Below are 12,859 nucleotides of genomic sequence, written 5' to 3'. Positions count from 1 at the left end.
TAGGTGCTGTTTTTTGTGTGTGTGCTGTTCCCTTAACAATTTTTACTTCCTTATGATACCTCCTATTGTGTTGTATTATAATCAGCTCTTTTCCCATCTGTTTTTCCCATTAGATATTGGGAAATAGAGTACATTCTATGTGCCTGGCCCTTGGGGATTCATTGTCAAAGGAACGAAAGAATAAAAGCTTATACTTAAAAAGAGCTCTTCCTACTTGTGGAACTGCTCTTGAGGTTGGTTCTGTTTTAATCTTTACGAGTGACTTTAAATATCACTCTCCACCTATAGTCTTCTCTAAGTATACAGGTTTCCAGATGCTCATTGAATGAAGAGCAGTTTATTATGGCATGACCTACAGGAGCAAGCTCAGAATTCTCTCAAATCACTTTTAGCCATGCAGTAAGCTCCCAAGTTTTTGCTTGTGAACTAACCACAGGCTATTTGATAGTCTCATCATGATTCCTGGGTTTAGCCAATTCCCTTCCTGCTTGGTAATTATGTACTTAGGAAATGTGAAATCACTTTAACATCAAAGTGAATAGGACAATCTATAAAATAATGTATGTTAAATAAATTATAATGCTTTAATAGTATGGATAAGCTAGCTATAATTGACTGCATTTGTGTACAGAACATAAGAATTCATTTACACTCATAGATTGTATCATGATAAACCTCTTGGGAATTTATTGATTCCAGTTTCATGAATTCAGATGGAAATCACTTAGCACCTTTTAGAAATCCAGAGGGAAAAGCTCTTTTCAGTCTTGAATCCTTTCTCCTTTGAATACCACCTCCTCTCTTTGCAGCTATCTTTATACGTTGGATGTATTCCCAAAAGGTGAGTTAGTCCACGGCATGGTTATCCCATAAAAGTGAGCTCAAGACACCTTTCGTGGGAATCCTTTTGCTTGATTTGCCTCAATTCTCATTCTGTCCCTGTCTCTCCTGGCTCCAAATCCTTGAAACAGTGACTCCATCACTGGTCCTCACTTGTTGCCACACCAGATTATTTGGGGCTGCTACATGCTGTCCCCATTTTTGCACCTCAGTTTCTCCTATCAAGGATAGCTTGGGTTCTTAAGATCCCCACTGCCTCCAGCAGAAGCTCCCTGCTGGCCTAAGCATTAGTTCTTCAGAATCCAGGCCCTGTCCCATCCATGATTAGAGTCTGCTGGGGAGAGTAGGAGAAATGGCCCTTCTGCTTTGACTGGCTCTGCAGGCTTACATTTGGGAATGGTGCTTTGTTGTGGGCCCTCCTGAAGAAGGGGTTGGGATGCCCAAAGGCGGGATTGGAAAGAGGGAGAATTTTGGTGAGTCTCTCACTCAGAAGCATCAAAGAGACCGTTTCTGAAAAGATCCGTAGACCATGTGTGCCGGTTTGAATGTATCGTGTCCCCCAAATGCCATTATCTTTGTGGTCTTGTGGGGCAGAGATTTGCTTGGAATGTGCCCCACCCAGCTGTCGGTGATGATTTTGATGAGATGTTCCCATGGAGGCGTGGCCCAGCCCATTCAGGGTGGGCCTTGATTGGTGGAGCTATATAAATGAGCTGACTCAGAGAAAGGGAATGGAGTGCAGCTGGGAGTGATGTTTTGAAGAGGAGCAAGCTTGCTGGAGAGGAATGTCCTGGGAGAAAGCCGTTCTGAGGCAAGAGTTTTGGAGCAGACGCCAGCTGCCTTCCTAGCTAGCAGAGGTTTTCCGGATGCCATTGGCCATCCTCCGGTGAAGGTACCCGATTGCTGAGGTGTTACCTTGGATGCTTTGTGGCCTTAAGACTGTAACTGTGTAGTGAAATAAACCCCCGTTTTATAAAAGCCGATCCATCTCTGGTGTTTTGTATTCTGCAGCATTAGCAAACTAGGACACCATGGATTAGACACTAGACTCTACAGACCAGCTAAGATTCTATAATCTTGGTTACTTCCACAAGGTTGTTGATTTGTTACCTCTACAATTTCCCCAAAGTGATAAGGAAAACAAACAAACAAGCAAACAAATGTCCACAGATCCACAACAAGAGCTGTAAACTTATAGGGGATGGGGTGGCCAGGAGAGGAAGTGTTGGAAAAACTTCAAGACTAATATTGGCTGAGTCACTGTTAGGTTGGTGGCTTCATATACTGAGAGGTAGGGACAACAGGCAGAGTCTGGGGATAAGGAACTTTAGAGCTCGTCTGTACTGAAAAGGGGCCCAACATAGACATTCTTTGCCAGGTCGAGGAAAACTATTCTGAGAGCTATGAAACATGGAAGACTAAAGCTGTCTCAAGGCAAGTGAGAAGGAAGAATAGAGGTGAATGTTCGCCCAAGTGAGGAAGGTCACTATGGGGAAGTCCTGAGAGGCGGCAGCTATGTTCTAGATGGTTCCCAGCAAGCAAACGAAGAATTTGAAAAGCAAGTTATAAACTCCTCTGAGTGCATGAAAATAGCCTGACTTGCTCTGGCTGAGGATGAAAAGACCTACAAATTACACAGATGCCTTGAAAAGTTAGGAGGAGCAACACTGTTGGTTGCCAACCCAATATTCACCCCCTTCCTACTGCTAGACAGCAGCACGATTTATTCAGCTATTTAGCTGTTTTCATGGAGCCATGTTGTCTCATGGGAAGTTGACCCTCCCCCCAACTCCAAGGGATAGGTTAAACCCTTAATGACAATCCCATTCCAAAAGACTGTGATTGGTTTAGAAAGGGAGCTTATAACAAATTTTGCCAATGAGAAAGGAGGGAAGATTGATAAGAGGCTTCTGGATTCATTCCTAAAAAAGGAACATGGAAAAAAAGGTCTCTTCCTTCCTTCCTTTAGATACTATCATGTCCACATGGGATACCTAGAACTAGCAGCCATTTGCCACAGGCCTGATGATGAAGTCAATATACAAAATGAGCAGAGGCAAAGAAGGTGCAGAGAGGCCAAGCCAGAGCCCTGCTGTACCTACCACACCTGGAGCAGCCCTATCTCTGGACTCATTATTTAAGCTGGTTTGAGTTGGGGCTTTCTTTTATTTGCAGTCGAAAGAATCCCAACCAACAGAGACAGCCTGCATCTCTTCTGGACTCTTTTTAGATTGTACTATACTTGGCCTCAGCCACAGCATCTTCATGGTCCAACAATTTTGCCAACTGGAACTGAAACATTTGTGGGTCTCAGAGTCCCCCAGTCATTTTCCCTGGAACTTAATTTGCTTTCCATCACATTTTAGGGGTGAGGAATGAGGGAAGGAAGGTGAGTTGGGGGAAATTTTCCTCTGGCAGCCCTAAAGTAAAGAGGAAAATCAGCAAACTTACTTTTCCACAAGTGCAGGCAGTGTTGAGGTGACAGGTGTGTTGCCTTTCCCATTGGTTGATTCTGACTGAATGGAAAACAGGAGACAGAATTGAGGCTCAGCTATGGAAGGAAGAGGCCAGAGCTGCTGGGTCTCAGATGATGTGGGGGAGGGCCTGCTGCTGTCCCTCCTCTTTCCCTTCCTCCCCAACCCCCATTCTTTCTCCAACCTGCACCTGAGCCCTTTTCCTGGGGCCTTCCCTGTCCTTTCCTCAGGGTTCCTTCCCTCTGGGGCACATGCGACTTGCACCTTCTCCTCTTCTGTGTTTCCTTGAGCTAAGACGAGAGTTCATGTTTTGAGGCTTCATTCTGGAGGGGAGCAATCAGTTTTTCTCTGTCCCCTGTTTACTGACAGCCACTGAATTCTACCAAATGTTCCCTGGGAGAAGGGAGTATGGACAGATTCATGCGAACCTATAAACCCATCAGTGCCTGTAGAAATACAGCTCCAAGAATAATTCTCAGCAGATACTTTACCAAAAGCTGAAGTCATGAGCAATTTCTTTATAATAAATTCCACAGGACTTCCCTGTTGTTTTGTTGCAATTGATTTGGTTTAAACAATGGTTCTCAATCCTGATAGCACATTAGAATCACCTGGGGAAGAGTTTTGAAAGTACTGATTCACTCCAGAAACTTGGGGTGGGGCCTGGACACAGAATGCTTTAAAAGCTCCCTGCATGATTTTAATGTATAGCTCTGGTTGAGAACCCATAGTCTAAATGACTATATACCTGAAAACTACATTCATACCTTAAGGTATAGGATGGGAAATAGGTCTCTTAAAACACACCAACTAGTTCTCCCAAAGCTCGCCTCCCCACCACAGGATGCTTTGTCTTAATAAGTGATTTTGGTGTTTAGGTTGATTTCATTGATGACTGAAATGTTTGAGGCAGGATGAGGTGAAAAGTTTAAGAGCTATTGCTACCGATGGTACAACAATAGGGTTCGAATCTACTTTATCTGTTGCTTACACAATCAAATTGTTTTCTTATAGAGTCATGGACAGGGAAGAGAGAAACTACTAGAGAAAGAATTAGAAGAGTTTTAGATTGAATTAACCAGATGCACAGAGGCCTGGGATGTGGAAAATACTTTGTTATAGAGAACTGTCTTTGTTTAAAAAAAACTGAATGGATTTTTTTTCTGATTATTAGTAATAAATGATCATTATGGAAATATAAAAAAGGCACCAAGAAGAAAATGAAAATTACCCATTTCACCATTGCCCAGAAATAGCCATTGTTAATAGTTTCATATATATTCTTCCAGAATTCTTCTGTTACACACAGAAACACCCTCGTCTTTGTTTAAACTAAAAAATGGGATTATACTGTACATGCTGGTATGGGTTTTTTTTTTTTTTTAACTTTTTTTATTAATAATAAATCCTGGGCATTTTTCCAAGTAAATAAATAGAGATTTATATACTAATCATTATTTTTAGTGGCTGTATATAAACTCCTTAGAGGGATAGCCATAATATACTTAACCAATCTCTTATTGATGGAAGTTCAGGTTATTTCCAATTTCACTGTTACAGATGATGCTACAATGAACCGGGGCAGACTAACACTGGGCTTAAGAACTGGGGTCTGGAATCAGACAGTCTAGGTTCAAATCTCAGCTCCATCGCTCACTACACAATACAACCATCGGCTACTTAACCCCACTGCAGAATGGAAAAAGTCATATCCACCTTGGAGGATTGTGTTATAAGCAAAAAAAGGGATACTGTTTGCAAAGAACAGTCTCTGAACTGCCAACACCTAGCTCAATGGCACCAAGACCTTTTTTCAGAGCAGTGGAAGACATGCAACCTGGTCTCTATTGGGCTTTTTGAGCCCACAGCCCAGATTCTGTCCTGGGAATTTCCTTTCTTTGTTGACCCTGCCCCATCTGGGTCACTCCCATAGCAGTGCCTCTGAGGGAGAGGCAGAATAGGACTGGGAGGCAGACATCAGCATACTCACCAGAGCTGGTAAGGAGGGGATGGGTGATGAGCTGGAGGATTGGCCAGGCAGGTTCAGGGCATTAAACTTGGGCACGACAGCAACGCTGACCCTCCTGCGGGGCATGTTCTGTGGGAAGAGAAGTGACTAGGCTCACTATCTTAGAGGCAGCAACAGCCACTGTTCAGAAGGGCCTGGAAAATGCCATCAGTTCCTAATGCTGTGATGACATTCACTGGCTACTTTGGTTTGGGGGTTGTGATGGTGCTAGGGGTTGGTGTGGAGAGAGTGGCCAAAGTTGACAATTTTTAGTTGGTGGTGAGTGATCTCTCAACATGTTTCTATTTTAGTTTATTAGATCCCGAAGAAGTAGCATGGAAATGATACCACAGTCTCTGGGTAACACCCTGGATAGTGTGGGAAACTATCCATGGCAATACCAAGGCTTACGGGTCATTTCATGTGCATATAAAGGATGTACTGTCAGGGAATTATGAACAAGCAAGATGAGATGTTGGGGGCTAAGTTAGTGAGTAAGGGAAGCTGAACAGAGGTTCTGTCCAGAGGATTTCTGGCACCAATGGATCCAGGAATAAATGGCTGCTTGGGTGACTGTGGAAACTTCTGTTGGACAGCCTGGGAACCCTGGTATTCCTTGAACATACCTTTCCCAGTGTGAGGGACATGGACCGCACTGTGTGAGGGACTCCGTCTTCTGCAGCAGGAAGGAACAGAGAAGAGAACTCAGGTAAGTTTTCAGACCAGACTCCAGCAAGAAAAAGATAGGCAGAAACGAACCCACAACGTCTACAGACCAGAACTGTCCCTCTGATTGCCCAAGGGCCTGGGTTACTGAGTTTAGAACTTCACCCTCTGAGATGATCATCTGCAAAGTGCAGGGCTTTTTGGACAGAACATTGATCCTAATTTCTCTGGGTACCATAAGAAGCTCCAGTCTTGAATTTCTGCTCTCTGCCTGTTACCACTGCACAATCTCTGAGTGATGCCCAGGAGGATGTGTGGAAACTATGCATGGCAATACCAACACTTGTTGGGTTGTTTCATGTTCATTTAAGGGATGAAGGTGTAGTGTTGGTAAAGAATGAAAAGTTCTGACAGAAGTAGTTTTAATACATCACCTATAATATGCTTCCTTCAGAACAAAGGAAGCAACCACCCCAGGATTTTCTTGTCATTAGTATATACATTAAATGATATAATTCCTGTAAAGTACTTAGCACCACACCAGGATAATGCTGCCACCAAGAAACATCTGGATATACGCAGAGAAAGTTATTCACAAGCTTAATTCAGTTTGCTTCTGTTTGATCAGTATTACCTAGGCTGTATATTGATCCATCCCTCCTATCCACATATTTTAGGTATGCCTCTTGGAAAGCATGTAACTGGATATTTTTTCTTAATCTAATCTGAAATTCTCTATTAACTAACAGATTTAAGCTGCTTATATTTCTTGTGATTATTGATATATTTGTATTTATTTCTACCATCTTATTTTGTATTTTCTATTTACCTTGCTTTATTTATTGATTTTTTTTTTCTAATCTACCCCTACCCCTTCACTAGTTTGGAAGTTATACATTCTTAGTTCTAATTTTTAGTATGCTTCTTTACATTTTTAACATATTTACTTGACTTTAAATTTAAAATTAATTAAGATCTCTTGCCTCTTCCTGAATAAACCTCAGAATAATAACTTCCACCAATCTTAAATTATACTGTTTCTCAGTATTTTACTTTTACCTTTTTGTATTCCCAAATTATTCATTATGATTGTTTTTTTATATGGTGAGTGCTTGTTTAGATTTAACCACGTTTACAAATGTCTTTGACCACTGTTCCTTCTCATATCCTACTCCTTTCTTTTGAACTCAGTTTCATTCTTCCTTAAATACATCCTTTAGTAGTTCTTTCAGCAAGAGTCTATGAGAAGTAAATTTTCTCAGTTATCTCAAAATGTCTTCACCTTGCCCTCAATCATACATGATAATTTAGCTGGATCTATTGTCTGTAAGTTGACAGTTATTTTCTCTCAGAGCTTTGTTGATGTTACTACCTTGTCTTCTGGCCCTTTTATTGCTACTGAAAATTGACATTCCTTTGTAAACAATTCGTCTGCTCTCTCTGATTGCTTTTAAGATCTTTATCCTTGCTGTTCTGTAGTTTCTCTTTGATGTGTTTTTATTTCTCCTGCTTGGAATTCACTGTGCTTTCTTAATCCAATGATTCATGCCTTTCCTTAGTTCTGGAAAATCCTCAGCCAGTATCTCTTTGGGTATTTTCCCTCCCCCATTCTCTGATATGTATCTCCTAATAAATGTATTTGGGACTTTCTCATTCTATACTCCATATCCCATATCTCATAATGTTTCATATTTTTCATCAATTTTATCCATTTGAACTGTATTTTGGGTACTCCTTCAAATCTGTCTTCCAGTTAACCTAATCTTTCTTCAAATATGCCTTATCTGATTTAAATGTTGTACCAATCAGAATAAGCTAGGTTACACTACAATAATAAAGAACCCCAATGTCTTAGTGGCTTTATAACAAATATTTCTTCCTTGCTTATGCTGCATGTCCATTTGCCTCTGAGTTGGCAGCAGGCTCTGCTTTGCATTTCCTCACCCAGGACTCAGGCTAATGGAGCTTCTACTATTCTGGAGCAGTGATGGTTGCATGTCAGGAGGAAGAAACATAGGACAAATGTCACATTAGTTCTTAAAAGCCTTGGTTCAGATATGACACTGTCACTTCTGCTCATACTACATTGACCAAAGAAGTCATATGGCCATGCATAATTTCAAGGGGATAGAGAAGCATGTCCAGAAGGAGGAGATCTGGAATATACAAGGAAGAGCTTCAACTATAGCAACTACCATGCCTATCTACTGAGTTTTTAATTTCCGTGACTCCATCCCTAATTTCTAGAAGTTCTGTTTTGTTCGTTTTTGATTGTTGCATTCCTTTAGTCTCATGTTTTTTATTCATTCATTTAAGTCTCTAGTAATTTTTCAAGCGTCTTTGCTTCAAGAAATTGATCAGATTATTTTATTATTTGAGGTTCTTAGGGATATAATCCTGTTATTTGTGTGTCTGATGATTCCTTCTCATGGTGGATTATTTCCTGGTGTATTTTATGATTTTTATTGTGAACTCATCTTCAGTGATGCTTTATTTAGAGGAATCCTATGTGTCCTGGGTGCAAGGTGTGCCTCTCCAGAGTAGCTTTACGTTTCCTTTCCACAGTGTTCCTAGAGGCACCATTTTGATATACTTTTTGAGTTCTCCACATGTTGCATCATCACTTTGGACATGTACTTTTCCTATGCAGAAGGAGGAAGTATTTTTTCGTACTAGAGCCCAGGGTGAAACAGACACATTTCTTTTTTTTTCTTTTTAGTTTGGTATTTCAGGTATTTATTGCTAGCTATTCAGACACATTTCTTTATTTGTTTCAGTGCTAATTGGCAAATGTTTTTTCCTTGTCCAAGTCCTCTCTAAAGATGCAGTCTTTGGAAAGTCTTAAATTTCTGTGAGAGTCTCAGTGTCACCTCTCTGCTATGGGTGTCCAAGGCCTCTCTCAGATTGTATGCGCATGCAAAAGTCCAGCCCCTAGAAAATGACACGTGAGCCCCGAGGAAGCTGCAGGTTCAGTTTGGTTTCAGTTCTCTTTCCTTTTCTTGTATCTGGAAATTCCAATTTCTTTTCTTGTGGATTCAGCTATTTCTTTTAGACTAATGTTTATCTGGCATTTCTAAGTACATTCAGCAGAAGGATTTTCAAGTTGTTCAGTCAGACAAAATAGCAGAACCAGAAAATATTCTTTATATATGAAGAGTTTATACAAATTAATAAAATACCAATCTTACAGGTGGGCAATGGTCATAAATGGATAATTTACAAAAGTGGAAGTGCAAATGTCCAATAAACATTACAAAAAGCAAAGAAATTCAAACTATGAGATAAGATACCGTTTTGACTTATCAAAGTCATAAAAAGTTTTTAAAAGAAAGAATAAGAATGCTCTCAGTGGCACAATGAGTTGAACATTACTACAATCCATTAAATGGAAATATCAATGAGGTTTACATTTTTGAAAATAATTTGCTTTAAGAGCCTTATAAATATATTTGATTCCCCTAAGCTAGTATTTATACCTTGAAATACCCATCTTAAAGAAATTATCCAAAATGCAGAATAAGCATGTTTCATATCCAGAAAAAAAATAGTAACTGTTATTTTTTCCTTTAAAATGTACACCACCTTTCATGAAATCACCAATATTTTATTTCACAGTAGTCTTCAAAGTCTTGGGCATAGACAAAGATTGTCAGAAGTCATTTAAAAACTTAAAAAAACACTATCAAAGAATGGTCATAGAGTACCTTATAGATACACCACTCTGCACCAGCACAAGCTGAGGTATAGCTTGGAAAAGAGCTGGAGAGGGCACAAATGTCTGAAAAGCACTTGTTCATCACTTAAGTCTCAGCTAAAGTCTTCCTTCATAATGTACATATTTTCTCAAACACTGCCCCCCACCCCACCACCAGACTGAATGTGGAACTCTGCAGTGTGCTCCCCGTGAAAGTCAGCCTGGTTTTGTCACAGCATTAATTGCATTGCCCTGCCCTGCCCTCCCCTCCCCACAGGTCAGAGGTCCTTCGGATTAAGGACAATATGCCCTTTACCTCTGTATTCCAGTATCATGTATGATATACCAAAGGTGCTCAATAAATGCTAGTGGAATGAATGAATGAGACTTATGGGTAGCTGTGCTCATCTCATAAATCCTGGGTAAGGTGACTCACAGGAGACCTAGTACCTTGTAGGACAATAATGTGAGCGTCCACGTATTAGGATTTCTTTGGCAGCAACTTCCCCAACTTCCAACACTGACAGAGTGTGGTTTGTTAGAGATCAAGATACATGTGGGTCAGGGCCTTGCTGCCAAGATGCAAAGCAGACAGTCTGGAACATGTGTACACTGCCTTTGGACTCTGGGAAGCATCACTGATATTCCCCAGGAAACTTGTGAAACCTCCTGTTTATAAATGCTTCTCTATCTGTTATAATTTCTGTGCTTTCCCTTCTCCTGCTCTTAGTAACACGGATGTTTGTCTTCCACAGGGATTCCTGTCACTTAAAGGTCTGTTTTTCTCCTGCTATCCATGCTCATCAGCCAGAGCCCAAACCCTGGCAGCTCCCAAGGAGAAATCCTGGTTTAAGATCCCATCATCCCTCTCCTGGACTGCTGCAAGAGCCTCCTAGCTCATCTCTTCAACTTTTGCACTCCTCTAATGCATTGTCCACTCTGAAGTCAGAGTAATATTCTAAAAAGAAAATCTTATCATGTCATGCAACTCTCATCAATGACTCCCCATTGCTAAGGACAAAATCACAAGTGTTAACATGACCTGGCACATGGCCCTGGCCTAGCAAGTCTTACCTTCATCCTTTCCCATCACACCCCAACATTGCAATCAAATCACTGTTTACTTTATATTGTTCTCACCTCCAACCTCCACACCTTTGTATATGCATTCTCCTTTCCCCGCTTTTGACTACAGAATACCTATTTCTACTTTAAAATACTGCCCAGATGCCATCTTTCTATGAAGTTTTCCTTGTCTCCTTTAAAAGCAGAATGAGGTGGCTCCTCTGTGTTTCTGTAGCAATTTGTGTAGAACTTTTTTAAAAAGTATGTCTTTAAAAGATTTGTCTTATCCTCTAGTCTGTTATTTATCTCAGCAATATCTCCTTTTTCCAGGCTTTCCCTGCATCCCCACTGCCCAGGCTTCATTTTCTGTTGCAACACCTGTTGTAATATTATCTTTCTGGGTTTCCCTGTCTCTGGCTTTGCCTCAGTAATGCAATTACCACACAGCAGTCAGAGGGAACCGTCTTAAACTATACAAGTGATCATGCCACTTCCTTGATTAAAATCTTTGGTTGGATCCCTAATGCCTTCCAGGACAAAGTCCAAATTCCATCATGTGTGTTGCCTAAAATGGGCCCCCCAAGCACAAATGCTTTTAGGGTCTTGGGCTTGTTACCCTCACAAAGCAAAGAGAGGGCTGCAGCTGTGGGCTCTGCACCAGTAGTCAGCCACTCTGGTTAACTGTGTTAGAATTCAAGAGGTCAATGGGACCATTCACGTATTCTGGTTCCAGGCTCCCAGATTCACCAAAGCAGCTCCTGCCAGGCCCCTGTGGGCAGCATTTGGGCAGGGGCAGGGAGCCTTGCTCAGCCTGAAAGAGGTCCTGGCACTACCCTGTTGGATATGATCCTAGCCTAGAGTCATCACAACCTACATTGTAGGGGCCAAGATGGGGGCCACAGCCCAGCTCCTTACCAGAGGGGCCACAGCTGCGGCTTGAATTCTGATTTGCAAGTTTTTTAAACTCCATGAGCTCTGCATGGTCTTTCTCATATGTCCTCTTCAGATTCTCCACATACTGCATCATTACTTCTGTTGCTTTAGACATGCGCTTTTCCTGGAGGGAAGAAGAACATAAGTGTGCCAGACAGTTGGAGAAAAATTTCCATGAGAATTAGCTGCTGTGAGCTAGGCTCTGGGTTGGAAGAATTGTAAGGATCCATGGACCAATCAGACATGACTTCACTCTCTAAGAGTTTGCTGTGCACGATGTGAGCTGAGAGGTGGACTTGGGCACCTGCTCTCAGGGAGAGTGAGACAAAAGCACAAACACAATGGTACAGGAGATGAAAGGTGGAAAAGAGTCACTTCTGCTTGTAGAGAATGGGTCAGGGAGGCTTAATGGAGATGGAATGGAGTGGACATAAGGCTTGGGCAGCATCTGGGCATGTAGAGATGGGCAAGAGGGACAAAGGGCATCCAGGCCAAGGAATGCCAAGAGCAAAGGGCCCAAGGCAGGAAATCAGAGAATGTGTGTATAGGTAAGGATTTATTCTCCAAACAGGAATCCTTTGGAGAGTGAAAGGGGGTGCTATTAAAAACTATACTGGGACAATAGATATAAAGCAGGACTATATGGGCATCCTACCTATGTAAGAATCAGCCAGCAGTTACACTTGTTCACAAGAGGAAAATAAGTGTCAGAGCTGGGTACTGAATGGCAGAATAAGAAATGTATACTTACTCAAAAGAAAAAGGGGAGCCATTGAATATCCTAAAGTAAGGGAATGACATAATTAGGTCATCAGTGGAGACTGGGCTGAAGGAGTGAAACTGGTGGCAGTGAGACCAAGAAAGAAAGAAAGAAGCAGCAGCTTGGGTAGGGAAGCCATTGGGAGAGCAATAAAGACTGAAGTAAGTAACACACAGATCAAGAAACATGTTTGGGAGGGCTGTACAAAATGAAGAAGCTTCTCTGCTTACACCCCTTTGGATCACTCACAGGGCCTAGCCCAGGAACTGCCTGACCACAGAGGGACATGCTTAGTGACTCTTCCCTGGAAAAGGTCCCCTGCAGCTGTGAGCTGAGGCCAGCCACTTCCCTAGATTCCTCCCTGTGTGGCTGCTCCCAGCTGGAGTGACACTTTGGGCGATGCTGCTGAGTCAGATGTC

General features: G+C 41.7%; 1 protein-coding gene across 6 annotated transcripts in view; it reads right to left on the bottom strand.

Moving 5' to 3' along the window:
- The window catches only part of IRAG1 (inositol 1,4,5-triphosphate receptor associated 1), a 137,925-nt gene that overhangs the window by 15,641 nt on the left and 109,425 nt on the right, over positions 1 to 12,859 (bottom strand). For 5 of the 6 annotated variants that reach the window (XM_037840052.1, XM_037840053.1, XM_037840055.1 and 2 more), the window contains 4 exons: positions 11,663 to 11,804; positions 5,949 to 5,998; positions 5,305 to 5,412; positions 3,292 to 3,356 (listed from right to left, as the gene is read on the bottom strand). In XM_037840052.1, the coding sequence (XP_037695980.1) occupies positions 3,292 to 3,356; positions 5,305 to 5,412; positions 5,949 to 5,998; positions 11,663 to 11,804 (365 nt within the window). The remainder of the gene's footprint in view (positions 1 to 3,291; positions 3,357 to 5,304; positions 5,413 to 5,948; positions 5,999 to 11,662; positions 11,805 to 12,859) is intronic. The other variant, XM_037840054.1, reaches the window with a different exon arrangement.

This window comes from Choloepus didactylus, chromosome 6 (genome assembly GCF_015220235.1).
Source record: "Choloepus didactylus isolate mChoDid1 chromosome 6, mChoDid1.pri, whole genome shotgun sequence".
Lineage (NCBI taxonomy): Eukaryota > Metazoa > Chordata > Mammalia > Pilosa > Megalonychidae > Choloepus > Choloepus didactylus.
Note: the sequence above shows the minus strand (reverse complement) of the source record. Positions and strands in the feature narration are given on the sequence as shown.